Source organism: Conger conger, chromosome 11 (genome assembly GCF_963514075.1).
Source record: "Conger conger chromosome 11, fConCon1.1, whole genome shotgun sequence".
Classification (NCBI taxonomy): domain Eukaryota; kingdom Metazoa; phylum Chordata; class Actinopteri; order Anguilliformes; family Congridae; genus Conger; species Conger conger.
The window spans coordinates 47,840,179-47,867,199 of record NC_083770.1 but is presented as its reverse complement, the minus strand read 5'-3'; the positions used below and the strand labels follow the sequence as shown (position 1 = coordinate 47,867,199).

General features: G+C 46.4%; 3 protein-coding genes across 3 annotated transcripts; 2 read left to right on the top strand and 1 right to left on the bottom strand.

Annotated features, from left to right (window-relative positions):
• The first annotated feature begins 1,104 nt into the window (after positions 1–1,104).
• On the top strand, positions 1,105–9,362 carry aldh3b2 (aldehyde dehydrogenase 3 family, member B2). The gene is made up of 10 exons (XM_061261022.1): positions 1,105–1,271; positions 2,134–2,329; positions 2,644–2,754; positions 4,211–4,331; positions 4,855–4,940; positions 6,013–6,094; positions 6,866–7,255; positions 8,232–8,398; positions 8,958–9,057; positions 9,164–9,362. The coding sequence occupies exons 1-10, from the start codon at positions 1,219–1,221 to the stop codon at positions 9,355–9,357; spliced, it is 1,500 nt and encodes a 499-aa protein (XP_061117006.1). The 5' UTR covers positions 1,105–1,218; the 3' UTR covers positions 9,358–9,362.
• Positions 9,363–10,568: 1,206 nt separating this feature from the next.
• On the bottom strand, positions 10,569–14,570 carry mmab (metabolism of cobalamin associated B). Its single transcript, XM_061261320.1, has 9 exons — positions 14,386–14,570; positions 13,855–13,919; positions 13,606–13,699; positions 13,471–13,528; positions 13,260–13,332; positions 12,988–13,085; positions 11,748–11,812; positions 11,594–11,653; positions 10,569–11,125 (listed from the first exon to the last, which is right to left on the bottom strand). Exons 1-9 carry the CDS (start codon positions 14,496–14,498, stop codon positions 11,041–11,043), a joined length of 711 nt encoding a protein of 236 aa, XP_061117304.1. The 5' UTR covers positions 14,499–14,570; the 3' UTR covers positions 10,569–11,040.
• A 145-nt stretch (positions 14,571–14,715) lies between these two features.
• Positions 14,716–26,665, top strand: mvk (mevalonate kinase). The gene is made up of 10 exons (XM_061260934.1): positions 14,716–15,043; positions 15,199–15,346; positions 15,493–15,640; positions 17,621–17,776; positions 19,402–19,505; positions 20,080–20,125; positions 20,786–20,876; positions 21,706–21,822; positions 22,934–23,087; positions 25,491–26,665. The coding sequence occupies exons 1-10, from the start codon at positions 14,966–14,968 to the stop codon at positions 25,637–25,639; spliced, it is 1,191 nt and encodes a 396-aa protein (XP_061116918.1). The 5' UTR covers positions 14,716–14,965; the 3' UTR covers positions 25,640–26,665.
• The last annotated feature ends 356 nt before the right edge of the window (positions 26,666–27,021 follow it).

The following is a 27,021-nucleotide window of genomic DNA, read 5'->3' as shown; positions in this document are numbered from 1 at the left end:
GTGTGTGGGTCTGTCTTTTTCCTGTTTGCTGTTTCTCAGGCTTGATTGACAGTGTGTCATCTCTGGTGTTACGTAAAAAAACAAACAAACAACAAAAAAAAAAAACATAGTTCAGACCGGGGTCAAATATTTATTTGTTTTGGATTCAAGTAATTTCCGATGTTTTACTGTGCTTCTCGGTGTATTGGAACCAATGAGATGGTCTCAAAACTCCACATTCTGGTCCTCTTGGTTGGCTCAATTGCACCAGGCAAGGTCGATGAATCACAGAAAAGCATTTGAATTCAAAACAATTACTCATTTGACCCAGGTCTCTAGTTCACACACATCATCTCAAATCATTATCTCTATTCAGTTTGAATCATCAAGATATATGAGAGCTGGAGACAGCTTCCACTCACCAGTTCCTTCGATATCTGTGGGCGCTACTCAGTGAAGCCAGTTCATGGAGGCAGCCATCATGTTTGATTTTGGGGCTAATGGCACCAGAACGACATGCGCACTGGGTACCTAAATGTAAATGGATGAATGGGAGTTAAAAAATAATTATGTGGGGTTCAGAAAAAAAGGTCTCTGGAGAGTAAATCGGAGTGAAGAAATTATAGAATTTAAAAAAGAAAAGTACTGTGCAAAATAGTATAATTTGGCCAGGGTAATGCATAGCTTTGAATGACTTCAATGGGGAAATGTGCTTTTTGGCACCAGAGGCTTACTGAAGTGCAATACCTCTGGAAATCATAGGGGTTTGCTTGCTTTAGGGGGGTCCCCTGGTTTGAATGGGTCCACTCACGTGCCAGTATATAAAAAGTGTTTTGACACTTGAGGATTACATCCCTGAAAGTCTTACTTTTCATTTTATTCTAAGTCATTACATTAAAAACTATGTTGTGTACATGTGTGTTACATATATTCCTACACTAATTGTATAGCTACTCAATACATTTTGCACAAACTAAACTGAATGCAATTTGTATGGGAGATTTGTAACGCTGCTTATTTTTCAATAGCAGTAAACAGCGGCACGTGATTTAAGATATGCCAGTGGAAAATGTAATGCCGTGGAGTCGCATTTTTCCCCTCACCCTTGGATCAAGAGATTTCTGCGCAGACTCCAAAACATTGCAGAACTTCTCCCCCCCCCCTCCCCTCTCTTCAGAGGTGCAGGTGAACACGCACCTTCTGCGAAGGTCAGGATTTTGTGCATGCTAATCACGAAGCATGAACGAACCACCTAGCCCGTCTCCAACGCGATGGTTCAAGGCATTGAGAAGGTAAGTTTTTGTCGTTGAAGGATTCACTTTACGGGTACAGACTCCACTTGGTGTTTGCGAATCCTGCCTCGAAAACACGGCACAGAAGCGGATGAACTCCGTTCAGCAAATTTGTTCATGTCATGTCATGAGATTAGAAAAACTAATATTACCTTGCTTGCCTTAATGAACTGCCGACTACGGAAGTGGCTTCAGTCCTTGTCGTTGTGGAATTACAAGCTTCACGTTATCCTCCTCACGATAGTTTAAAGATCATTAATATACCGCAATTATGAGAACACGCATTGTATCAAAGCGCGACTTTTCGTGGTTGTGCTTTGGCTTTGATTGATTCATGAGGTTTGCAGAGATAAGGGGGAAGTGTCGTCATCAGTAAACACTGATTAAAATAAGTAGTGGTCGGTTATTAGCTGCCATAAAGTTGTTTTTGGAAGTGTTTCCAGCGCAAGTTTGCTTGTTCTGTTGCATGTGCTGACGTTAAAGTAAAATTATTGAAAGTAAATTGAAGTAAACGTTTGGGCTCAAGATTACCAATCAAGATTTACCATCTCACCATCTTGCCATTTTCGAGGACTGAGATGTGTCAAAGAAAAGCCAAGATCCTAGCTTTCAGCAAGGGCCTGTCTGAGCGTGCATCACAAGGTATCTGCGTCAATTAGGTCCCAATCCGGCTATTGATAATCCGGTGACTGATCCACGGTCATTGATCCTCAACAGGCACACTGCACACGGGGCACTGAACATTCCTTCACCTTTACATCACTACAGCAGGGTATGAGTCATTTGGAAAGTCTGCCGTTGCTACAGCGGCGGTGGCAGTTTGAATGGTGAGAGAGACGTCTGCCTGGCGTGTGTTTTGTAGAACCCGGGTCGGGGAGCCCTGCTCGAAGGCCGGGCTAGCGGCATGCACTGAGCAGCTGAAGAGGGCCCGGGCGGCGTTCCGAGCCGGACGCACGGCCAAGGAGGGCTTCCGCCGGGCCCAGCTGGAGGCCCTGGTCCGCTTGCTGGCCGAACACGAGTGTGACTTCGTGGACACGCTCGGCAGGGACCTCCATAAGGTGCGGAACCGCCCCCGACTGCTGTCACACGGTCAGGGAATGCAGAGCTTCCTGGTGCCTTGTTAGGAAACATTTAGTGTGAGGTATATATTCTATACCAGGGTCTCGGCTCACTATTGAACTATTGGAGGCCCTGCTTTCAGTCTTATCCCGCCCAGGAGTGGGGGGGGGGGGGGGGGGGGGGGCGTGTTGTGATTTTGGATGGGGAGGGTTGAGGAAGTCAGTGGGGTGCAGGGTGTCAACCTTATTTCTTGAAATGGATGTTTACCGTTGAGATCCATCTGTGGTTATTTGTGCGGCGTTTTTTTCGACAGCCCCGCTTTGAGACGGTGGTGTCCGAACTGCTCCTGGTGAAGAACGAGGCCCTCTACGCCATTAACAACCTCACGAAGTGGATGGAGCCCCAGCACGTGGAGAGGAACCTGGTGAGTGCACCCCATACTGCAGGAAGTGACAGGATCGAGCCTTCCTGTGCGCTCCCGTAGTGCATGATGACACGTCACCACGCACGGGCGCCAGAACCGAGTAGCTGTTTTTCAGAAAGTGCGGTTGGGGGAAAAAAACAAAAAAATACAATCCACTCTGGGGTCTCCTGATATGAGCTGGATTATCGATGACTCCGTCTCCATCCGGGCAAGTATGTGCGTTGTGTTCCCTCAGCCACAAAGCAGCACATTGTGCTTCAGCCGCCAAAGAAGATTATCATCACTCTGCACCCCCACCCCACTCTCCCCTCCCCCCTCCCCCCTCCCCCCACTCGCTACAAACCTAGTTTCAGAATAGTACACTTTATAATCCGTTTCTGGACATTCCTCTTTGGCTTCACCCCAGCTGAAATAACAACAACAGTCATCAGATATAAACACGACACGGACCTGGGTGTCCAAGGCGACATCCGTAATTCTTTTAGACTAAGTGCAAGCTCCAGCAGGAACCCTGTTGAGGAATCCCACAGGATTGCCTGTTACGTCTGAGACCGCTATCTCCATGGTTTTCCCCAGTGATCTCCCCAGCCATATTCATGAACAGTTTCCTCCTGCTCTTAGACCCAAGAATGCTGTACCACGTGGAGATGTTGTCGGTCAGAGGACTTTCAGTGATACTTCTGTTGACCAACTCGGCGTATCTCTGACCCCACTTCCCTTGCCATTGCACAAGAGGATCAGATACTGTATGTCTGGATTGTATTGAGTCCTAGTGCCTTATCTCCCGCAGTTGTGTGTTAATTGACGTGCTTTCCACACAGCGAAAGTTTGTTGTGAACTATGTTTGCATTAAACAGTTACTGTTGAATGATTTTTAAAGGTACAACACTGTTTATCCCTCCCCTTCTCTGTGAACGTGCCGACGTTGAAACGCCAATATACAATGTTTGGGTACAGAGTGCCGGCCTGTCAACTGCATATTTTGAAACCTGAATTTAAGGACTGTGAACACAGGCAGAGGGTGAGTCAACAAGTCAGTGAGCCTTTTTCAATGATTGGAAGGGATTTACAATGGTCTTGTAACAAGGTTTTAACACAAAAATCGAACCTATTGTGCCTTTAACTGAACATTCCATTTAGTTCACCACCAATGCCTTTTCAATACAAGTGGATGCGACTTAGGTCTAACAATGCCAGCAAGGTGATTTGTTGCTTACCTGTGATTTATTTTTAAAGGTGAGACCTAATATACATTGATTACAGAGTATTATAACAGCCAAATATGCTCTCTGCATTTTCCCCATCAGCAGGGATTTTTGTTCACCGCGCACTACCTTTTCAAACTGTTAGCTAGTTGGAGCTAGTTAGTTGGAATATGTTGCCGAATGTTAGCTAATGTTAGCCAACGTTTGCCGTCTTGAACGCACGTCTGGTTAACTGGACGTCTGTGTTGCAGGTCACCTCTCTGGATGAGTGTATGGTGGTGAGTGAGCCCTTGGGCGTGGTGTTGGTGGTTGGGGCCTGGTGCAGCCCAGTCCAGCTCTGCCTGGTGCCACTGGTGGGGGCCATTGCTGCAGGTGAGATACTGGTTATGCAAACATGCCAACTGCGTTTCACAGTCTCTCTGTTACAGTGCAGCCAAAGCTAGTTAAGCTCAATGTAACAATTTAAGTTTAAGCTCCTGAAAGGTCAACCAAGTCCCAGATTATTATGCATTAACTGGAAGTGTGTGTGTGCACTCAGTTGTGTGTATATGTAAATGTACAACCCTATTACAGTGGTTTTTCCTGCTGTAAAAATGTATATAACATTATTGTTAGTCATGTAAACCATTTAAGATTTTTAAATATTTACTTTACAAACAACTGTGTGGGTCTTTTCCTGTTTGCTTCTCAGGCTTGATTGACAGTGTGTAACCTCTGGTGTTCCATTAAAAAAAGAATCATATAGTTAATCAGACCTGGGTCAACTATTTTCATTGTTTTGGATATTAACTGGAAGTGCGTGTGTGCACAGTAGTGTGTGTTCACACACGCACTTATCTGTGTATCTGTGTGTGTGTGTGTGTGTGTGTGTGTCGCTCATGTCTGTGTTTTCCAGGTAACTGTGTGATCGTCAGTCCTTCGGACACCAGCTCTCACACAGCAGAACTTCTGCACAGACTTCTTCCGTCCTACCTGGATAATGTGAGCAGAGGCACCCTGGCCATTAACTCAGCTTGTGGCTTTTTTTCTGGCTGATTAATTAGTCTTCATGTGAATCATGACAAGGCTGCTATTTGTCTGTCAGGATTAGTCAGGGCAGGGTGATGATTGTTATGTTTATGGGGTCTGGTAAGATCAGCTTAAATGATCACATTACCTCATACACATCACTCATACCATATCAATCATACTGTATGTCCAACATGGTATATTGTGGGATCGTAAAAATCTCTCCCCAAATGCAATTCTCAATACAACTCCAGCACTGTTGCAAGATGATAAATTCTCTAATAAGCCATAGATTTTCATAATATATTGAGGATATTTAACTGCAGTTCAGTATTGGTTTTAATGCACAAATTATTTGACCACATTCGGTAAATTGCACTGAAAAAACATACTCGCTTTCGAGTAGCATTTAAACCTACTTTTCTGTACTACGACTCATAAAACATACAGTGCCTGCTACCTTTCTAGCTACTGAGGCAAGCTATAATGATAATTTTTTAGACCAGTTTGCTAGTGTGCTCTTATGTTGAAAACTATTATGTCACACATTTGGCCACATGAAAGTTGTAAGGCATAAGCTTGCTAACAGTTTGTTAAATTATAATTCAGCAGCCTGCTGGCTGTTGAACTCAATTGAATTAATGAATTTAGAGATGACAGAATGCCCTTCTCTTTTCTCCCCTTTAGCATGTCTGTCTCAGCAATGTTGATATCTAATTAGGAGCCCTACGAATTCATGAATAACAAGTGTGCAGTCGCAGTTATAGAATGCAATTACCATTAGCGTTAACATGCTAAATTTGTTTCTATCAACACTTGCTGACACATTTTTGCCCCTATGGTTGTTGTGCTCGAAAATGCAAAATTATGATCTATATTCATTATATATATTATGAATACATTTAGAAGAGCTTTGAGATGCCACAGCCAGTACTGAGCGAGTGTGTTGTGCTTGGCTACCTCTAGGCTAAGATGAAAGAGAACTCTACACTCATCTATCTCACAGTTATTGTCAATGGTGACACTGCATCTTCCCTTTCTTCAGGAATGTTACCATGTGCTGGTTGCGTCAGCCAGTGACCTACCTGAAATCGTAGATCTCAAGTTTGATCACGTATTCTTCACAGGTGAGGTAAAAACAGGGTGCTGACTAATGTTTGTTTATTTATGTTCTAATAAAAAGAGGTGTCGGCACACCTTATCAAATAGGTTACAGGTACTTGGAGAGCAATGCATCATATTGAAGAAGAGTGCACGGGAAAGATTTTTTGCGCTCAGTCTAAAGAGAATTCTGCAGGTGCATGGAGCTATAGACCAGCCGTTGATAAAAGAGCAGAGCTGTTTGCACACGGCCAAAAAATATTCCTGATTCAGAGGTCTTTGGAATGAAAAATATTCTTTCCATGCTTCCACGATGAAGGAAAAATGAAGTTAAAAAGTTTTTGCTCCACTCTCTTTCCATGTACTTCAAATATTTCTTCAGCATGTTAACATAATAATAATATACATATTTTCAATCCCGGGTCTGGATAATTTTGGTGGAAAACATGTTCAGAAAACAGGCCCTCTCTTGATTCAATTATTCAATATTATTTTTATATTATCTTAGGAGTAAGGGAGGGGGGAGGCAAAAAGGTTGAACCACTGCTATATACTGCAAAATGTAGTGAACTGATAACTTGAATGTGTGATGCCTTGTCAAATTATTGTGCCACTAAATTTTGTGCCACCAGTTGAAAAGGTTTGTGGCACCAGTGCTGCCAGTTGAAAAAGTTAGTCTGGCGGCCCGTTAATATTGGTTTAGGAGTTGGCTGCTAAATTAATTCACTTGACACACGTGTGACTAGGAGCCTAACGCAGCTTTAAAAAAAAATAAAAATCCGAACCCCGTTTCCCAGGCAACAGCGCTGACGGCACCAAGGTGGCGCAGGCGGCGGCGCGCTGGCTGACGCCGGTCACCCTGGTTCTGGACGGGCAGAACCCGTGCTACGTGGACCGGGACTGCGACGTGGGCGCGGCCGCCCGGCGCATGGCCTGGGCGCGCTTCCAGAACGCGGGGCAGAGCGCGGTGGCGCCCGGCTACGTGCTGTGCCACGCCGACGCCCGGGCCCAGCTGCTGCACGCGCTGCGCTGCGCCCTGCTGCAGTTCTACGGGCCCGACCCGCGCCAGTCCTGCAGCCTCGGCCGCCTGGTCAACGCCGAGCACTTCGCCCGCGTGCGCGACGCCCTCGGCAGGTCCGGCACGGTGGCCGTCGGCGGCCAGGTGAACGAGGCCGAGAAGTACATCGGTAAGGGGGGTTAATGCAGTTGAAATTGTACTTCCCTCTAGGGCCTTTCAGCGAACTTATCCCTGGTTATGGGTATGCACTTTGTTGTACGTCGCTCTGGATAAGAGCGTCTGCCAAATGCCAATAATGTAATGTAATGTAATGTACTGGTCTGCGTTTATATAGCGCCTTTTATCCAAAGCGCTGTACATTCGATGCTTCTCATTCACCCTTTCACACACACACACACACACACACACACACACTCACACACCAACGGGGGATTGGCTTGCCATGCCTTGCTCAGGGACACTTTGACACACCCAGGCCGGGATCGAACCGGCAACCCTCTGACTCCAAGAAGACTGGGGGGGGGGGGGGGGGGGTGTTTTGTTGTGGTTTAAGATCACAATTTGTCCCCCGAAGGCTTTGGGTTCTTTGAGGCCCAACCGAAGTGCCAGCTGCTTACTGCCGTGCTGCTTTGTAATGGTGTAAAATCATAATTTGTCACGAGGAGGCTTTAGACGCCTATCACAGGTGGAAAATGGTGCCATGCTTAAAATGTAGCCTACTAAAGATCCTGTACAAATGGATAATATTTGAAACATAAAAGTGCATAAGGTGCCATAGATAATCACGATCACCATGTTCTCGAGTCAAGTGCATGCATTAATATGCAATAATAATAAACCATGTGCTTATGGTTGTAGCAACTGGTTTCATTCATTAATTTTGTGTATAATCACCATCTTGCACCAATGCCTGATGTATATTACATTAGTATTTTATTTAGCAGCTTATCTTATCAAGAGTGACTTGCACAGCAGTTTAGTATTTTTATATTTACATGCCATTATTTATACAGGTAGATATAGTGAAGTAATTCAGGTTAAGTACCACGCTCAAGGGCACGACGGCAGTGTCCTGCTTGGGAATGGAACCTGCAACGTTTTATATTACAATGTCCCTCACGACGGTACTCCACTGCCTTGCGTAGCCCCTACCCTGCTGACGGACGTGGTGGAGACGGACCCCATCATGCAGCAGGAGATATTCGGCCCGGTCCTGCCCATCCTGACCGTGAACAACGTGGACGAGGCCATCGCCTTCATCTGCCGGCGCGAGAAGCCGCTGTGCGTGTACGCGTACTCCAGCAACAGCAAGGTACGCCTCAGACGCCGTTTGAAATTCAACCGCCGGCTTCAGAGCCGTGTCCTGTCCCTGTTGGTCGAAGGTTCCCTGGAATTTTTCATTCCCGTTCCCTTTATGGAAGGAAATATAACCTAGCTATGTGCTATTTCTTCAGTGAATCTTTACGCCAAGGCTGCTCGATCCTGTTCCTGGAAATATAGTCTTGTACAGTTCATTTCAATCAATAGTTTGGCACACCTGATTCTACGAATTAACAGCTCGACTAGAACACTCCAACAGGTGTGTTTTCAGTTGGAGTGGAAACCTACAGGCCAGTAAATCTCCAGGAAGTGGGTTGGGCAGCCCTGCTATACACCATGTTTGTAGGAAGTGGTACATTCATCTGAATGTTGAGTGGAATTGACGTAAAGTGGCTATAGTCAAATTATTTGTAACTATGACAAAACTTGACCTGAATGTTAAATGTTTTCTCAATAAAGGATTATGTGGCATCTCTCCCTGTCGTGTCTCTCCGTCGTGTCCCTGTCGTGTCGAATGCCCCCCCCCCCTTCTGTCCTTTCTCTCGCCGCAGGTAATCTCTCGGCTCATGGAGGAAACATCCAGCGGGAGCTTCTGCTCCAACGACAGCACTCTGCAGAGCCTGATGGTGATGCTGCCCTTCGGAGGAGTGGGTGAGTGAACCCCGGGGGGGCGGACGCGGGATTAAAATGTCGAGTGGCGCCTCGTTTTTTCCCACGGCTCCCGTTCCAACCTCCCTGTGCTCTGGGGGCGTGGCAGGTGCCAGCGGGATGGGCTCCTACCACGGGCGTGCCAGCTTCGACACCTTCTCCCACAGGAAGTCCTGCCTGCTGCGGGGCACGCGCATCGAGTGCGTCACCTACCTGCGCTACCCACCCTACGAGGACCGCAACCTGTCGCTCATGACCTGGGCCAGCACCCTGTCCCACAAGGGCTGGTGCCAGATCCTGTGAAACGGGGGGGGTGGCCGGCTGACATCGCCGAGAGGCGGCGGCCATTTTGTCTTCACGGCGCCGGGGATGTAGAGGTGAAAGGGTGTGTCCAGCGGCGCTAGTCCGGCGCTCCGCTTCTGCGGTTCATCTGACCCGCCAAGGCTGGTTACTACGCAGCTTCAGATCTGGATCAAAATTTGTATTTGAAATACTTTGCAGAGGCTGGTAAAAAATTATGTTAAACACTGCTGCAGATGCCTGAGAATGTTCAATGGAATGTCACTGACTAGACCATAAAATCATACGTAGAGTTTGTTTTGAACGCTGGTGAAAACTAATTATTCCACGGTCAGAGATCCGCTGGCATTTCTGGTGTCTGTGGGGTTAAAGTGTATCAAATAATAAATTGATCCTGGTTTGCTATACACCATCTACACACGATTCGTCTTACTGCAAGTATGTAGTCCCCAAATAAAGAGCTCTTTTGCCATTTGGTCCTAGTGCTTGGAATTTTTCAATCCCATTCCTTTTATAGAAGGGAATGAAACCTAGCTATGTACTATTTCTTCAATAAAGCTTTACAACAAGGCTTCTCAATCCTGTTCCTGGAAATCAAGTTTTGTAGAGTTCATTTAAACCTTTGGCACACCTGAAACCTACAGGTCAGTAAATCTCCAGGAGCTGAGTTGGGCAGCCCTGTTATACACCATGTTTGTAGGAAATGTTACAATGATCTGAATGTTGAGTGGATTTAATGTAAAGTGGCTCTAATCCAATTATTTGTGACAACTTGATCTTAATGTTAAAATTAAAATAAATGTTATCACAAAGGATTAAAGCTCAATTTTCCTAACTTCTTAAACACACAAGCCATGCAACTGTGCAGAAGTAGATGCATATTGAATATTGTCTTGTTTTGTACATGACTGTGAAACACAAACCGTACAGTAGCTTCTTAAAATATTACACAATATGCCTGTTGTGTGTATGGCTAGATGGGAAACATTACATTACATTAATGGCATTTGGCAGATGCTCTTATCCAGAGCGATGTACAGTTGATTAGACTAAGCAGGAGACTGTCCTCCCCTGGAGCAATGCAGGGTTAAGGGCCTTGTGGCTACAGCGGGGATCGAGCCACCGACCTTGCGGGTCCCAGTCATGTACCTTAACCACTACGCTACAGGCCGCCCCTACATTCTTCAGAGTAGGCAAATGTGAATGTGCCCCAGTTCATATGAACAGAAAGAAAGTGTGAAAACACTTTATTTGGCATGAATACAATTATATAGTTTCAGAACAATACAATATTACAATATTTCATAATTTACATTTTGTGATGGAAGCAAAGTTTACAGCAGCGTGACTCAACTGCACATCCTGTGGGCCGCAGTGTCAGCAGGCATTCGCTCTTACAGTGCGCTACACCACCAGATTTCACTCATTATTTCACCTGCTTGGTTCAGATAAGCTAATTAGTCAAATCAGGTGGTCTAGCGTACGGCTGACGGGAACCCCTGCTGACACTGCGGCCCGCAGGACGTGGAGTTGAGTCGCGGTGGTTTACAGTGATCAAATAGCTGGACTGTTTCACGTGCCATAGCTTTACTCCTGGACACACTGCTGAGCTGCACTCCTGTGCGGTGGAGATTGAGTCTTGTGTGCGCCTCCATTTTGTTTGCCTTTCCGCACCCCGACAGCTCCTCATTCAGGCCTCCTGTAGATGGTCTCCTTACTGCCCTCTTTCATGGCCGCATACCTGGCTATGGTGAACAGGTAATCACTAAGCCTGGTCGGGAGAAAGAATGACGTCCGTTAATTTGGAGCATAGCACTGCCGTACTGTACACCACAGTTGGCTGGGCTGAATCAACGCACATTTTGTTTGTCGTTACCCCTCATGGTGCAATCTCTAGAGCTAATGTGGGAGAGCGGAGACAAGTATGCACTCTCCTCATAAGCATGTGATGTCATGTACTTGCTTCTTTTCATACTGCAGCTCACAAGCTGTTTGCACAGGCATGATTGGTGGGAAGACACTTCATATGGCGCTTTAGCCAAATGACCAGTGGGGGTCGCTAGAGAGCAATCAAACTTGGATCCTAGCTTACCTTCCCAATCCCAATTTAGAAGATGCTATCTGCATCACCCTGCAGGCCTACCAGTGAGTTGCCACTGACACAGTATTTGATCCCAGACCCTGGGGCCCATCAACACCAGGATGAGCCACCAGCAGCCTTAAACGATTGATTTTATACCTGTTCAGGAACTGGGCCACTTCTGCGTCGACTTCGCCTGACCGTACAATAGGGGCGACACTGAAACGGAGAATGGCAGGGTTTTTCTACGGTGCCATTGACATAGATGTTATTTGTGTGTGTGGACTGATTTGAGGCGGGTACAGTGACTCACCTGCGCTCCGCCCTCCGGCACACTGAGCGAGCCACATGCAGCGCTGCACTGCTCTTCCCTCCAGACTGCAGAGCGCAACACACAGACAGGGAGACACAGACACGAATACAGACAGACAGGGAGACACACAGACAGGGAGACACAGACAGGGAGACACAGACACGAATACAGACAGACAGGGAGACACACAGACACAAATACACACAGACAGGGAGACACACAGACGGGGAGACACACAGACACGAATACACACAGACAGGGAGACACACAGACAGGGAGACACACAGACGGAGAGACACACAGACGGGGAGACACACAGACGGGGAGACACACAGACGGGGAGACACACAGACGGGGAGACACACAGACAGGGAGACACACAGACGGGGAGACACACAGACAGCGAGACACACAGACACGAATACACACAGACGGGGAGACACACAGACACGAATACACACAGACGGGGAGACACACAGACAGGGAGACACACAGACACGAATACACACAGACGGGGAGACACAGACACGAATACACACAGACGGGGAGACACACAGACACAAATACACACAGACAGACACGGATACAGACAGACAGGGAGACACACAGGGAAACACACAGGCAGACACGGATACAGACAGACAGGGGGACACAGACAGATGGAGACACAGACAGGGGGACACACAGGCAAGCAGACAGACGGGGACACAGACAGATGGAGACACACAGGCAGAGAAAGACGTACAGACAGACAGACAGGTAGACCCACAGGCAGAGACACAGACGGGGTTACTGCTCGTCAGTTCCTATGGTCACTAGAGTAAATCAACAATCAATCAATCTTCAGGTGTTTTTAAAATGAAGAGTTTTGGAGTAAATAACTGCAGGCCCAGTCAGATGCAAAAAAAAAAGTGAAAAACACTAACAATCTTAATAGTACTGGGCATGCGATTTGTAACAAATGACAGAGTGCAGTTTTAATCCATTTCTCATTAATGTTTGTCTGCAAATCAACTGACTGATGCACCCTGGAGACAGCTTTCTCCCAGCAACAGCTGTGGCTTTTCATGAAAAATAGTAAAACAGTCCTGTAGCCCCAGACTTCCCAAGCTTTTTGCAGTTTAAGCCAAATGTCAGATTACAGCTCTTCCTATTATTGTCAGCCAACTGCAAAAGGTCTGTACTGTGTTATCACAGGGGTAGCACCAGGGTGCTTAAGTTGTTATAAATGTGGTCTCACAGGTAAAATGAAGTTGGTCAGTGGAGGAAGTTCCTCTGTGTATTTGTCAATCCAGCATTCCAGGTCAGAGATGGGCTGTCCACTGAACATGGTCTTGTCTGGGAAGCAGAAACATTAACCATTCAATTTCATTACAAAGATTAATGAACAGAGAACTGCCGAACATGATTCAGAGAAGACCGAAACAGGCAAGACATAATTCTATATAAGCAGCTGCTTCTGCAGAGTATATAAAGTTAACATTAGCAGACTGTGAAGCTGGAATAATTTACTTATGTGACTTTGCCTGGCTGATGACCGAGGTGTAGCGATATTCGATCCCACATCTTGTAGCACACACTGAATCTGTGATGTTAAAAAAGCAATAAAAACAAAGATAACATTTAAATACCGAAATATGGTAATGGTCGTTTCAAATTAATATGTTAATATGTTGTCATACTGAGAGTTATTCCAAGCTCAATACGTTTACTTTCAACCCACCTTTTCAAGCTCTTCTATGAATGCATGCCCATGGTCCATGCAAAACTCTCTGGCCAATCTGAAAGAAATTACAGGAAAATACAAGAAACCGAAGAATGCACACAGTGTTCAACTGTGCATTGCATTCGGCGTTACCCTATAGCGCAGGACAGCTCGTCAGTGGCACCCAGGGCTTCGAAAACACCATCTTCCTTTGGCCTCCTTTCACCCGTGAAAGTGCTAGAGAAACCTTTAAATGAATGAAAAGGAAAAACATACACGCTAGGAACATAACAGGGTTACATGAATACAGAAAAATATATTGATAGCTTGTTTGACGTGTTTTACTTTTGCTGCATTGCAGTAATAGCAATAAACGCACGCAATGTAATTGAGCTTACCAACCTTTGTCTCCTGTCTTTGTATATATTTTAGGCGCATTGCTGCGTCGTTCTGATTTTGTTGCAGCACTTGAATAGAATAAGTGGGATAAGCAAAAGGAATGTCAGCTACATATTGGCTAATTCACCTTGAAATCACGAGCAATACAGTAACATATTCTAGTTTTCTACCCTAGAAATAATAAATCCACATTTCATGTAGTTCAATGGAGCAGCTCGATCACCAATTAATTGTATGCTATGCAATAGGAATTTAATTATTAGCCTGTAGCTACCACCTTGTCAAAGTGTTGCCTCATTCGTAACGCAGTTGCTGCTTACATCGAATGTGTCAAGGCATGGACTGCATCAGTCAAAATAATACAAGCATCGAGCTAATACTGTTTTATAAACAATTTAATAATAGAGAGCCAAGAGAGCTAGCTCCACAGGTAATGGGTAACATAGGTGGGCAGGCAGGCTAATGGAAGCTAGCATTTGATGCTATGTAGCAAGCGAAGTATCCCACTAGATATGAAATCACTTGAAACCTCACCCTCTATCTTTTGTACTTGCACATAAAGGTCTGATCCAACAAAGACGAACGCATTTTTCATAAGTTCTGAGACCGCAACGAGAAGTAATTTGTTTTATAATCAAAGAAGTCATTTTTATATTTCGTAATGATAAATAAAAGTGCTGTGGATTTTGCCTCGTTTCATAATTTTGGCCATATTTGCCTTCCGTATAGACAGAGGGCGGATCGGGACATCAGACGACCAATGACACGATGGGGAAAACAGGTTGCTCATTGGACAGTGGAAGATCTGTATATTCTGATGTCAGTTCTGATTGGATCACGGTAGGCGGTAGCGTGCGCCTAATATGTTGACAGTCCTCAATGGGACTAATGCTGAGGGTGGCAGGAATAACCTAAAGTTGAATGATAGCTAAACTGGTTTTACCGGTTATCTAGTCTGAAAATTACCATTTGTGATTTCTTTTACGGGAATAGAGCGACGCTGGCTTCTAACATTCGCTCCTTAGTTATTCAGAAGCTGATCTGCATGCGTGCGTGAGCTGCAAACCGGCTAACTTTAAATGCTAGCTAACTACAGTTTGACAGCTTGGCAGCAATGCATATAAAGGAATGTATAGTCTCTGCACCTGGAAAAGCAATTCTTCACGGCGAGCATGCTGTAGTCCACGGGAAGGTAGGTCCCTTCAAGCAAAGTTGAAATGCAGGACTTCGATTGCAAAATTGACAACTTAGAATTAAACAGATAAAGTATTCATTAAGACGTTTTTTGTTGTGCAGCGTCGTCACACACAACTGTCAATTAATTATTGTGCTGTTTATCTTCGGCAGGTGGCCTTGGCTGTGAGCTTGAATCTGCGCACATATCTGCGCCTGGAGGCGAATCCCACCGGTAAAATAGGCATCAATCTACCCAACATCAACACATTCCTTTCCTTTGATGCAACTGCGCTGCAGTCGCCGCTGCCCGACCGCACAGGTGCGATTTCTGTCACCTTCTCTCGAGAAACCCACGTTGTGGTTTTTTCTTTTTTCTTTCGCTTTAACCTCTCACAGGTTCAGTGACCAGTTGTGTCAATGTGCAAAAGCGTAATGAACAATACCCCACGTCTTTGTATCTCACAGCTGACTCGAGGAATGCGAAGGAGCTGGACGTTGACCTCGTCGCGAGGCTGCGAGGTTTCATCGGGGTGACGGACAGTAATTCAGACACTAGTACCATGGCTGTTCTCGCCTTCCTTTACCTCTACATGTCCGTCTTTACCGAGTCCGAGTGAGTATAGTGAACAGGTGTCCACTGTTAGAATGCAGTGCACTTTTATGACAATGCCTCCAACTCCTAAAAAACATTTCTATGTACCATTCCATTCAATTTAGGCATTAATCAAATGCTCTTATCCAAAGGATTACATTTTAAATACAGCTTATACAGCTGGATATTTTTACTGGAATAATTTGGATTAAATACCTTTCACAAGGCTGCAATGGTAGTGCCCCAAACGGGATTTGAACCCATAACGTTTGAGTTACAAGCTCAGTTTTCTCACCATTGTTCATTCATATATTTATTGCCAGTCTTTCACCTCACTCATTCCTTTGCACAGCTTTAAAGTGTGATCATTTAATATTTCTTGTATTTTAATTGTACTTACTGTACACCTGTTGATGTGATACATAGTGTAATATTTTGACTGGCAACACACGTATATTAAGCCGTTTTGAGGAATTAATGGCGCTCATGAAGATAATATCATCCTTACGAACATGTGCCTCACAGATTGCATTTTGCAGTGAAATTTAGCTGTTAGCTTGACACTCTGGCCTCTTGTCTGACAAGGGCTTTGAAGTAACAAAGGGAACATGATGAACTGCACTGCAGGCTGGAAAAGGCCCCATTTCCTCCCTCCTGTACGTATGTTATTAGAAACGCTCTCGGCAGCACTGAACCGGGCGAATGCTGAGCCCCATAATGGCCCCATGCTGTGTTCTGCACTGACGGAGGCTGACATCGCACAGGCTGGTTTGAAGAGGAAGATCCTCCCTGACAGGCTGTACTAATGGGGGTTTGGCACAACGCCACACTGCAGCCTTAACAAGTCTGGATGTGTTTGTCTCCAGGGGGCATGAGTGGACAATTAGCTTTCTGTTTTTTCCTGTCTGCAGAAAAAAAGCCTTTCACCAGGCAATGACATCACAGGAAGCCAATGATCCCCTCACATATGTCCACATTGGTCCTTTGACATTGCTGTGTGTCAGTGATACAGGAAGTGGCAGGTGATAGGGTCTTCATACTGTCTCCTTTCTGAATCCTGTGGGCAGCAGTGTGGGATTGTGGGTAAAGCCCAAAGTCTGTTCAGACTTTTTTTTTTTTCTCCAAGATTACAAAATACAAAGAATGTGTCATTGCACACCATGTCTATATCATAAGATGTTTCACAAAGATTAAAACTCAGGCCATACTGATCAGTCCACATAATGATTTTTATACGGTCATTATTTTAATTTTTTTCTCACACACGACTGCTGTCTGTCCTGGCCCCACGGTGGTGGAATGACCTCCCTGTCAATGTCAGAACGGCAGAGTCTCAGACCTCTTTCAAACGCAGACTGAAGACTCATCTCTTTAGGCTGCACCTTTCCCTCCCTACCTCACCACCATGATTAGCCTTGTATATGCCATAGACTATAATGGCACTTATATAGTTATATATAGATATTGTTGTGTTTTGTATTAGCTATTATATTGTTGTACTTGGGGTATTCTAACTGCCACCCGTGGTATGCTAGTTTGTAAGTTGATAATTACATCATGAAAATCATTATGCAGACTGATATGGCCACGACTCTTTAATCAGTAGCACTTGCAGGACTCACACTCTATGTAACATTGCACACCCAGTGTTTTGACGTTCACTTCATTGTATCTGTATGGTCACGCGAGGACTAGGAACCATACCGTCCTCTCGGGTCCTCTTCACACTTGTACTCGTGTTTGATCTGCACTCCATTGTACGTCGCTCTGGATAAGTGTGTCTGCTAAATGCCTTGTAATGTAATGTAACGACTGTAGGCAGGCCCATACTCATGTTTTTGCACTTTATTAATTCAGGTACGCAGCATAGAGGATGACAGGTGGAGGAGGGAGCACAGCCGATGAAGTGCGATACGGCACGAGAGTCTGTGGTCCCTGCGTACTGCTCTACGCCCCTCACCGTCTGAGCGCTTTTAACGCCGCGGTTCTGATCCGTTTCAGGGAGCTGCCCGGCCTGACTGTGACGGTGTGGTCGGAGCTGCCCACGGGCGCGGGTTTGGGCTCCAGCGCGGCGTTCTCCGTGTGCCTGGCTGCGGCACTGCTGTCGGCCAGGGGAGCCATCGCCCCTCCCCCGGGGGACCTGGAGCACACAGCGAGGTGCTGCCACTCACAGGGCTCACAAAGCGCCGTTTCTCCATATGACTGCTCATATTTCTCCATATGACTGCTCATATTTCTCCATATGACTGCTCATATTTCTCTGTATGACTGTTCATAATTCTCTGTATGACTGCTCATATTTCTCCATATGATAGCTCGTATTTCTCCATATGACAGCTCATATTTCTCCGTATGACAACTCATATTTCTCCGTATGACAGCTCATATTTCTCCATATGACAGCTCATGTTTCTCCATATTTATTTTTTAAACACACATTTGTGGTGGCACTGTATAAAACAAGGAATTATTATTATTATTATTATTATTATTATTATTATTATTATTTTAAGGAATGGTGTATCCTGTAGATAATCACCTTCTCTATATTTTCCACTTGCGGTAGCATGTCTCTGTACATGGTAAACATTGTTCTGGCCTCAGTTCAGTAAGCTTATCTGCTTCTGTCTGTGTGACGTGTGTTTCCTTCATGCTTGCAGTGTGACCGTGAGCTCTCTCTCGCTCTCTCAATTTCTGTTCAATGTGCTTCATTAGCAGGACAACTACTGTCATATTGCCACAGCAACACATGTAATACAATATATTATATATCGAGGAAACATGGAAGACACATATACAGTACAACATGCAACAAGTATGAGCACTATCTGCAAACATATTAAAACAAACACATTCACATAGTACAAATAACTAAATACAAATATATCTCTCTCCTCCATTTTCTCCCTTTTATCCCATGGCTGTCTGGCTCTTCCTGTGCTGTTTTCTGCAGACAGAAGTGAGGAAAGTACAGATAATAACCATGAGAATGGGAAGCAATAATATGAATAACAGAGATCTGCTGGAAACTAATGTTGTTGTTGAGTGGTAGTTTATTGTGGGCTGTCAACAGACCCTGTGATAGGCTGGGTTGGGTAACCTGCCACTGAATGCAGTTCAGATTAAAATGCTGTTCACTGACACGACCTGAAGTGCTAGTAGCAGCTTATGAGAGCAATTATCATGGCGTGTACATTTCTGACACACTGAGATATCTGAGCCGTTAAACTAATATACAGTTAGTACTTTGCGAGCAGCGATAGTAATCACACCAATCACACCAACACTCGTCAGCTCCCACACAGACCTTGTCACTTTTCCAAAGACAGGTGTGTGTAAGTGGGATCCTTAATCACTTTCCACACAGAAACGCTTGTGGCTAGGATCTATAATAGCATATCGTTCAGCTCTCCTGGCTTCATGTGTATTTTCTGTGTGAACTGTGCTCCCACCATTTCAGATCATTCATCTGAAATATAAATTTAAATATATTTAAATTTATATAAAAATATAAATCCCACCAAAATATAATTTATTTTTATTTAATGTCTCTTGTGGTGTAGCTTTCATTACAATTGACTATACAATTCCTGAGATTAAGACCAGAGATACAAGTCCTCAACAGCGGACAAAAATTAATTGCCAGGTTGAAGGAGGATATTAGAAATTATACAAAAATGGTAAAAAAATAAAAAAGACGAAATGATTAGATCAACAATAAAAGCATAAGGTGCAGCATGCAGGAATGTCAGTTGGGTGTGCTTGTGTGTTTTGAGTGACAGGTGGAGCAGTGAGGAGATGGAGCTGATCAACTCGTGGGCCTTTCTGGGAGAGAAGATCATTCACGGGAACCCCTCGGGGGTGGATAACGCCGTGAGCACGTGGGGTGAGGCTGGGAACGTCGGGAACGCCGTGCATTTCCCATTTTTTTTATTTATCCTTTACTTAATCATTGCAAGCAAGAGATCCATTGGGAACCCAGGATGCCCTGGGAGAAAGGCCAGAGAGAGGAGCTGCAAGTGGGGCAAGAGAGAGCGAGAACTGGGCTTGAAGCCCCTGCAACAGTCTTGGGGCCTTGCTCAAGGGCCCAACAGCGGGGCTCTTTTTTCATTCAGGGGCCAGACTACATCCCTCCAGATGGAGATGGGTGGAGGTCGGCATCCCTCCAGTATATGCAGTGACCCTGTCGCCCCATTGTAATCGCGATCGCAATACAAAAGCTGTAATCGGCTCGTTAGTCGATGCTAGGTCTGGCTCATTGGCGGAGTTCACTGGCATTGCATTCATCCTGTGTGTGTGTCGGCCTGAATTGTCAAACTGTTTTCCTTTTGGGAAACGGGAGCAGGATTGGCTGCAGCCAAGATGCCCTTTTAAATAGATGACGGCTGATGAGTACACCGTCATGAAGGCAGCATTCTGATTTCCAGGCTGACAGTGCCTTTGTCTGGTTGTGTCTCCAGGTGGCATGCTGAGATACCATGCTGGGAAGATTACACCACTTAGCAGGTACAGTATTCAACAGCTGCATACCGTGCATTTCCTCCTTTCAGGCTGTAATATTGTCAAATGGTACATGGTGTGTCTCCAATTACTCTGTGGCATAAAGTAGCGGTATGTTGCCATTTCCTTGTGACCTTATGTCCCGTTAGTCTAATTACTCAGATCTCTGTGGAAAGATTCCCTGTAACTGGACATTAGGTTGACTCCAAGGCGGTAGAATGTGATGGTGAGGCTTTATCTGCTTCTGATGTACACGAGGAAATTGTCCTCTGGGTTCATTAGGGGGCCAAGCAGCAAGAGTGCATAGGATCCCTATTGTTGTTCAGTTCTTCTTTTCCTTCTTCTCCGTCTCCTCGTGTGCTATGCCTCTCCCTTGCAGCTTGGCCCCTGACATCACTGCTTGCAGCTATGTTTGTTGTTTTGTATTGCTTTGGGGTAGTTTTTCCATCTCTCTGGTCCCTTCTTTGACAACAAGAAACATCATATCTGAAGCTACCTGAGTTGGCTCATGAGTCACAGTTAGTCACAGTGTTTGTGCGCCAGCGTTCACTCGCTCTTTCAAAGGGCGCAGTTCTTTCGGGAAATGGGCCCGGGGAAGCCACGCGGATGTGGATAACACGCACAACGCGCTTGTTTTGTTTTGTTTTGTTTGGGTTTGTCTGCCAGGGTCCCGATGCTGCGGATCCTCCTCACCAACACCAAAGTTCCTCGCAGCACCAAGGTCCTCGTAGCCGGAGTGAAGGAAAAAATCGACAAGGTACCCCCCCCCCCCCCCCATGCCTCCCCCTAGCCGTAATTATCCTAGCGGCCGCAGTCTGAAAGGCACTCCGCGGGGCTCCGTGTCGGCCGGTTCCGTAAAACATTGGAAACGCGACGAGCTCCTCGAACGCCCTCGTGTGCCGTTGCCTTGGCGACGGAAGCAGGTGTCTCTGGTGCTCGTGGAGCCACGGTGATGGAGGGGGGGGCAGGGGGGCGGACGAGGGTGGGGGGGGGGCGGTGCACAGCCCTGCAGTGTTTTAGGCTGGAGGTACACAAAGTGCCAGACCGATTCTCCGTCGGGAGCAGATTTGCCAGCATTGCCTGTGACTCAGGGAGTTTCGGTCTCTGAAATTAACTGTCGCGCGGATTTATCTCCCCACCGAAGCGGCTATATTTCTTCGTAACTATAGAACAACCGGCTCGCACCGCGCTATAACAGAGCGCGACTGCGTGGTGTGTAAATCCTGCCAGCCGTTTAGCTTTTTTCGCCCCCGTTAGCGTCTTGATCTCACGCTGTCGACGGTAGCGACCTTTACTGTTAAACTCTTTTGTTCCTGCATTCAGTCGCTGTGACTAGATAATAATGCGTACTCAAACTATTTTTGTTTAATATTGTCTGAAGAGTGTGCGTTTGCCTCCCACGGGTGCAGTTTCTTTGTTAAGTGAGTGTTTTGGAATGCTTTTATCAAAATTCCAAGCCGGTGTTCTAGAACGCCGTTGCTTTGAACTACCAGTGGAGATGGTTACATCAGCATTAGACTGTTCAGGTGCGACTCTTGTGCATCTTACCCCTTGATAATACTAGTTTTAACCCCTCCTTCACGCAGTTTCCCGCAGTAATGAGCCCGGTGCTGGAGTCGATCGACGCCATCTCCTCCATGTGTCAGCAGACGCTGAATGAAATGGCCAGTGAGCCCATGCCAGAACACTACAGCGTGCTAGAGGTGAGTCGGTCACTCCAATGAGGCGACATTAGCTCAGGCAGTAAGAGCAGTCGTCTGGCAGTCGGAGGGTTGCCGGTTCGATCACGCCCTGTGTGTGTCCCTGAGCACGACACCTAACCCCCAAATGCTCCTGACGAGCTGGTTGGCGCCTTGCATGGCAGCCAATCGCGGTTGGCGTAGGACTTCGTGTATGAATGGGTGAATGAGAAGCATCAATTGTTTCTGATAAAGGCGCTATATAAATGCCAACCATTTACCATTTACCAGTAACCCTCGAACACCCACAGCCTCGAAATCTCTGGGCAAAATATATATTAAGGCACGCCTTTTTAGGATCGCTTTTCCCTCAGGTGCCTCTTAGTTACGTACATTTTTGAGGTAGTTAGACCAGCCTCACGTACCTTACAAAGGGAAGGTTGGATCTGTGTCTGGAGTTGGACCTCATTCTTGACTACAATGAGGATTGGACCCCAAAATGGAGCACTTTTATTTTAATCTTAATCATTTTGTTTTATTTAACTACTGATTATTGTATTTTTAGTTTTTAGAAATACTCTTCAGTATTTCTTTTCTGTTTTCATCTCCATGTACAGCACATTGTATTGCAGATCTGTATGAAATGTGCTTTACCAGTGGTCTCCAACCCTGGTCCTGGATCACTATTGGGTCTGCTGGTTTTTGTTGTTACTCTGCACATAATTCATCAACTAGAGCAGATGATTACACAGTTATCTCACCTCACCTGGTTACCTGGGTCTGAACAGGGTCCTGTTTTTAAGGTGAAAACAGAAACCAGCAGACCCAGTAGCTCTCCGGGGCCAGGGCTGGAAACCCCTGTGCTATACAGACAGTGTGCTTGTGTAGTGTGGTTGGCTCGGCTAGTTCGCTAGTAAGCACGGATGGTGCAGTGAAAGCGAAGGCTGGTAGCAGGTTATCGCGACAACACTCCCTGATGACGTAACCCTCAAATTTAAAAAGAACGTTGTTGCCCTCGGCTAGAGGCGAGTTCGTCTTTAGCCGACTGGTAACGCGTTCGTTCAACAAATAATTTCGACAAGTGAGAAGGCCGGGGTTCAAATCCCACCTTCTTACCTGTTACACTTGCTTGCAGGAGCTGATGGACATCAACCAGCACCACCTGGACGTCCTGGGCGTGGGACACCCGTCTCTGGCCGCGCTCTGTCGCGTCACGCTGGGGCGGGGCCTCCACAGCAAGCTGACGGGGGCGGGCGGAGGCGGCTGTGGCCTCACGCTCCTCAGGCCAGGTGAGCTCCCGCCGTCTCCACGGCGATGGCGGCCGCCCCATCCGCTCATGCTAATCCTGCCCTTTCGTGTGCGCGCCGCGGCCTCGTTAGCCGCGGCCTCTGTTCCGCCGACAGCTGTTGTCGTGACGACGGGTTCGGGCAAAAACACACTGGCCGGGAGAAGCCTTCCCACCGTTTCTTTTGTTTTCTGTACGGGTGGCGGATCGAGTTCTGCCATGATATGGTGTTTCAAGCATTGAAAATGCCACATAATTCAGAACAACCTAAAATGGGATGGATTCAAAAACTTAGATATGGTAAATTATAGATTAAATGGATGTACGTTCAAATGAAGATGATGAAAATTAGTGGACAAGTATTTTGAAGTTATGGTGCATTCTTTTCCGCATACTGAACTTTCAGTCAAAAACTTTATTAGTTCCCGTTAAAAATGCAAAAACTTACATAGTGTAGATATAAATATATTTAAGTGTACAAAGAGGTCAATTCGACTACAATAAGGTGTTACCCTCTGTTCATAATTAAATACTTTTTTTGAAATCACGATGCAAAGATAATGCGTAATAACCAGGTACTTCCATAAGAACAAGATTTTCTCCCAAAATAGTTTTACTTTTTTTGGGGGGCATTCAGCACCCAAGTAAAGGAACTTCAGTTCCTCCCTTTTTATCCTGTGTGTTCCACTGCTCTGGATAGCTGCTGCCTGGAGGTGCCGTGGTGGTTCACTAATTGAGTGAAGAAGCCATATTTCATAGGGCCAGTGCTCCAGAATAAGCAGTCTGTGCTGCGAGGCCTGAACCCGAAGAAGCAACCGGAAAGCGCATTACTCACATCCTTTGTGTTATTAAACCCAGCCGTTCACACAGTGAGGTCTGCTTCTATTCCTCCTCGTGTGAGGTTGGCAAAAAGAGCCATCCTTCCCCTTCATATTTTTATTCACTTCTCACTGCGACCAGCTCCTTATACAAAGAAACATATTGTGCGTATTCTTTTTTTTTTTTGCTTTTTCCGTAACAATATGTCACCTTTTATTTTCACAATACATTCTACAGCAATCGATGCATTTCTAGCGTGCTACGTTTTGTGGCCTGCGAGGAAACTTGGGGCATTTCTGCAGCTGCTGTGTGGAATACGCGGTAAGTGCTTAGCGCCGCAGTGTAATTGGTGCAAAGGGCAGTCGCTTGGCCCCGCCCCCCCCCACAGCGCTCCGCAGTCAGACAGGAAGCACTGGGGCTCGGTCTGGCACTTCCTGTTCCGCTCCGCCGCGAGAGAGAGAGTGAGAGAGAGAGAGTGTGAGAGTGTGAGAGTGTGAGAGTGTGAGAGTGAGAGAGTGAGAGAGAGAGGGAGGGAGAGTGAGAGAGAGAGAGAGGGAGAGAGAGAGAGAGAGAGAGAGGGAGAGAGAGAGGGAGAGGGAGAGAGAGAGGGAGAGAGAGAGAGAGAGAGAGTGTGTGAGAGAGAGAGAGAGAGGGAGAGAGAGAGAGAGAGAGGGAGAGAGAGGGAGAGAGAGTGAGAGAGAGAGAGAGAGAGAGAGAGAGCACCGGTCGCCCGGCAGTGCCTTCCCGCCGCGCGGCCCTTTTTCCTCCACCCATCATTAACACCGCCACAGCGGGATCTGTTTTCCACAGTTATTACGGAAAATTGCCTCCCTGATTAAAGCAGTCATTTCCCAAAGTGTTTGGGACCTTTTATTCACAGGCTAATGTGACATTCTTCCACCCGCCATTTGCCGTGGCCCCCATTATCGCGCGGCCCCGCCGGCCGCCCTCCGCAGCCTATTAGAGTGATTTACGCGCGCGCCCCGCTCTCCCACGTTCCGTTCTACTTACCCACAATCCCCCTGCGCTGGCCTGCGGAATGTCTCTGTAACGGGCGGCGATGCGTCTGAGTGAAGCTCCACTTCCTCCTCAGCCCGATTCACGTGTTCTAATGCGCGCACGTCTTGAGTCCTGCGGTCCGTGGACGCCGCCCGCGCTCAAAGCCTGGCTGTTTGGCCCCTCGTACCGGCCCTGTTCAAAAAAGTACGCTTTAATTGTTCTATGAATTATTCACTGTATTGTCATGGATACAGTGGGGGTTTTTTTCTTCTTCTTTTTTCCCTCCCTCTTCACAAGCGAAAAGCAGAATTGTAATGAAGGACCTCGTTCAAAGCTTGACAATATATCGTATCGATGTTTGGAATGAGAATGTCTGTTTCCAAGCCATTACGGACCGGCCTCAGCTGTTTTAAAATTCGCCAGGATGACTTTGTAGTTCAGAGATAGCACAGTACATTTGTTTAAGGCATACTTGCCACCCCCATTGCAGTGTGGTTTCCTTGGCCTTTCAGGCCGCACTCTAGTTTTTCCACGAAACATTAAACATGATTGTTTTTCTCTTCTCTCTTTATTATCTCTACCCTTTCAGACACTGACCCCTCAGCGATCCACAGCGCGACCCGGGAACTGAAGGACTGTGGCTACGATTGCTGGGAGACCAGCATCGGCGCACCCGGCGTGCAGCAGCATTCTCTGTCCTCCGTCAAAGAGGAAGTTCTGCGGTTCTTAAACCATTAGCGAGACGCCGGCCGGCGGTGGAAAGTGTAGGAGTGTATTTTCCCCGGCCCTGCCCGGAGCCGGGTCCGGACGCTTCCATTTCTCCAGCCCTGACAGGCTGTCGGTGGTGGTTTATGACTCGACTCCGGCTCGGCACTTGTATCCCGGACATTAGGAGACTGATGGTCTTTGCTCAAACTATTGGCAGCTAACTAAAGGCTTTTTTCCCCCCACTCCCTCTGCTCATGCGGTTCTTCTCCGAGTGAGGGATGCACAGACACTCTGGCCCGAATCATTCAAACGTCTCTCTCTCTCTCTCTCTCTCTCTCTCTCTCTCTCTCTCTCTCTCTCTCTCTCTCTCTCTCTCTCTCTCTCTCTCTCTGCGGGCTGCCTGCTTATCGCACGGCATCAGAGCTTTTGTGGAAATAAAAATCAGGAAATGGCAAATGAGGACGAAATTACAGGCCTATTCAGGCGTAATCGGTGCAGTTACTAGCAATAAAACATTTGGTTGAAATGGAATATTCTGGAAGCAAGTTTTATGCAGACAGCTGAGGCAAATCTGTCAATTAAGGGAAGATATTCTGTACGGGGGGGGGGGTCAACGAGCTTCTGCCAGCTTCTCTGTACATCCAGTTTGGGCTGTGGTGGTGGTTTAGGTTGCACACGTCTGAAGAAAATCACTTTGAGATGAGTGCCTACCTGTGTCCCATACCCTTTGTACTCATGTAATAGAGACGTATGGTGTCTGTAGTGAGCTAACATGACCAGTAGGTGGCAGTAATGTCATTCAAGTCCATACTTCAAAACGTCTTGCTGCTGGAATGATTTATTTGCAATTATGTATGTAATGAGTTAATTTCCCATTTCTGAAACCTCAGTTGTGTTAATTTATTAACATTTTGGGAGTGTGTAAAATGTCACAGTGGCTGCAAGGGCCCAACTCTGGAGGACTGGCCTCGTGCAAGTCACTCCTGCGTCAGCGTCTCAACTAACAGCCGACACTGCAATACATTTTATTGAGAATAAAGTGCTGCGTTTAAACGAGCCTTCCTTCCTGTCACATATGGCAACTGCACGCATTCACAAACATGGTAAGCCAATCTTTCACTTAAAAAAGAAGGCTATTATTTTTCTTTCATTTCATCATTATCATTGTCACCCTCCCATACACGAATGTGGGGCACTCGCGGATCCAGAATTAACCATGAAAGCGGACGCGGGAAGGGGGGGGGCGGGGGGGGGGGGGAGGCGAGCGCGTATTTGCAAACGGACATTTGTCACAGGCTGCCGGGATGATTAAACGCGGGCGATGATTCTTAATCCGAGAAATAGGCGCCGGGAAGCATTGGCCCTCTCCCAAGAGTCGTTTTAGTTCATTTACAGACACGATTTGGAAATAA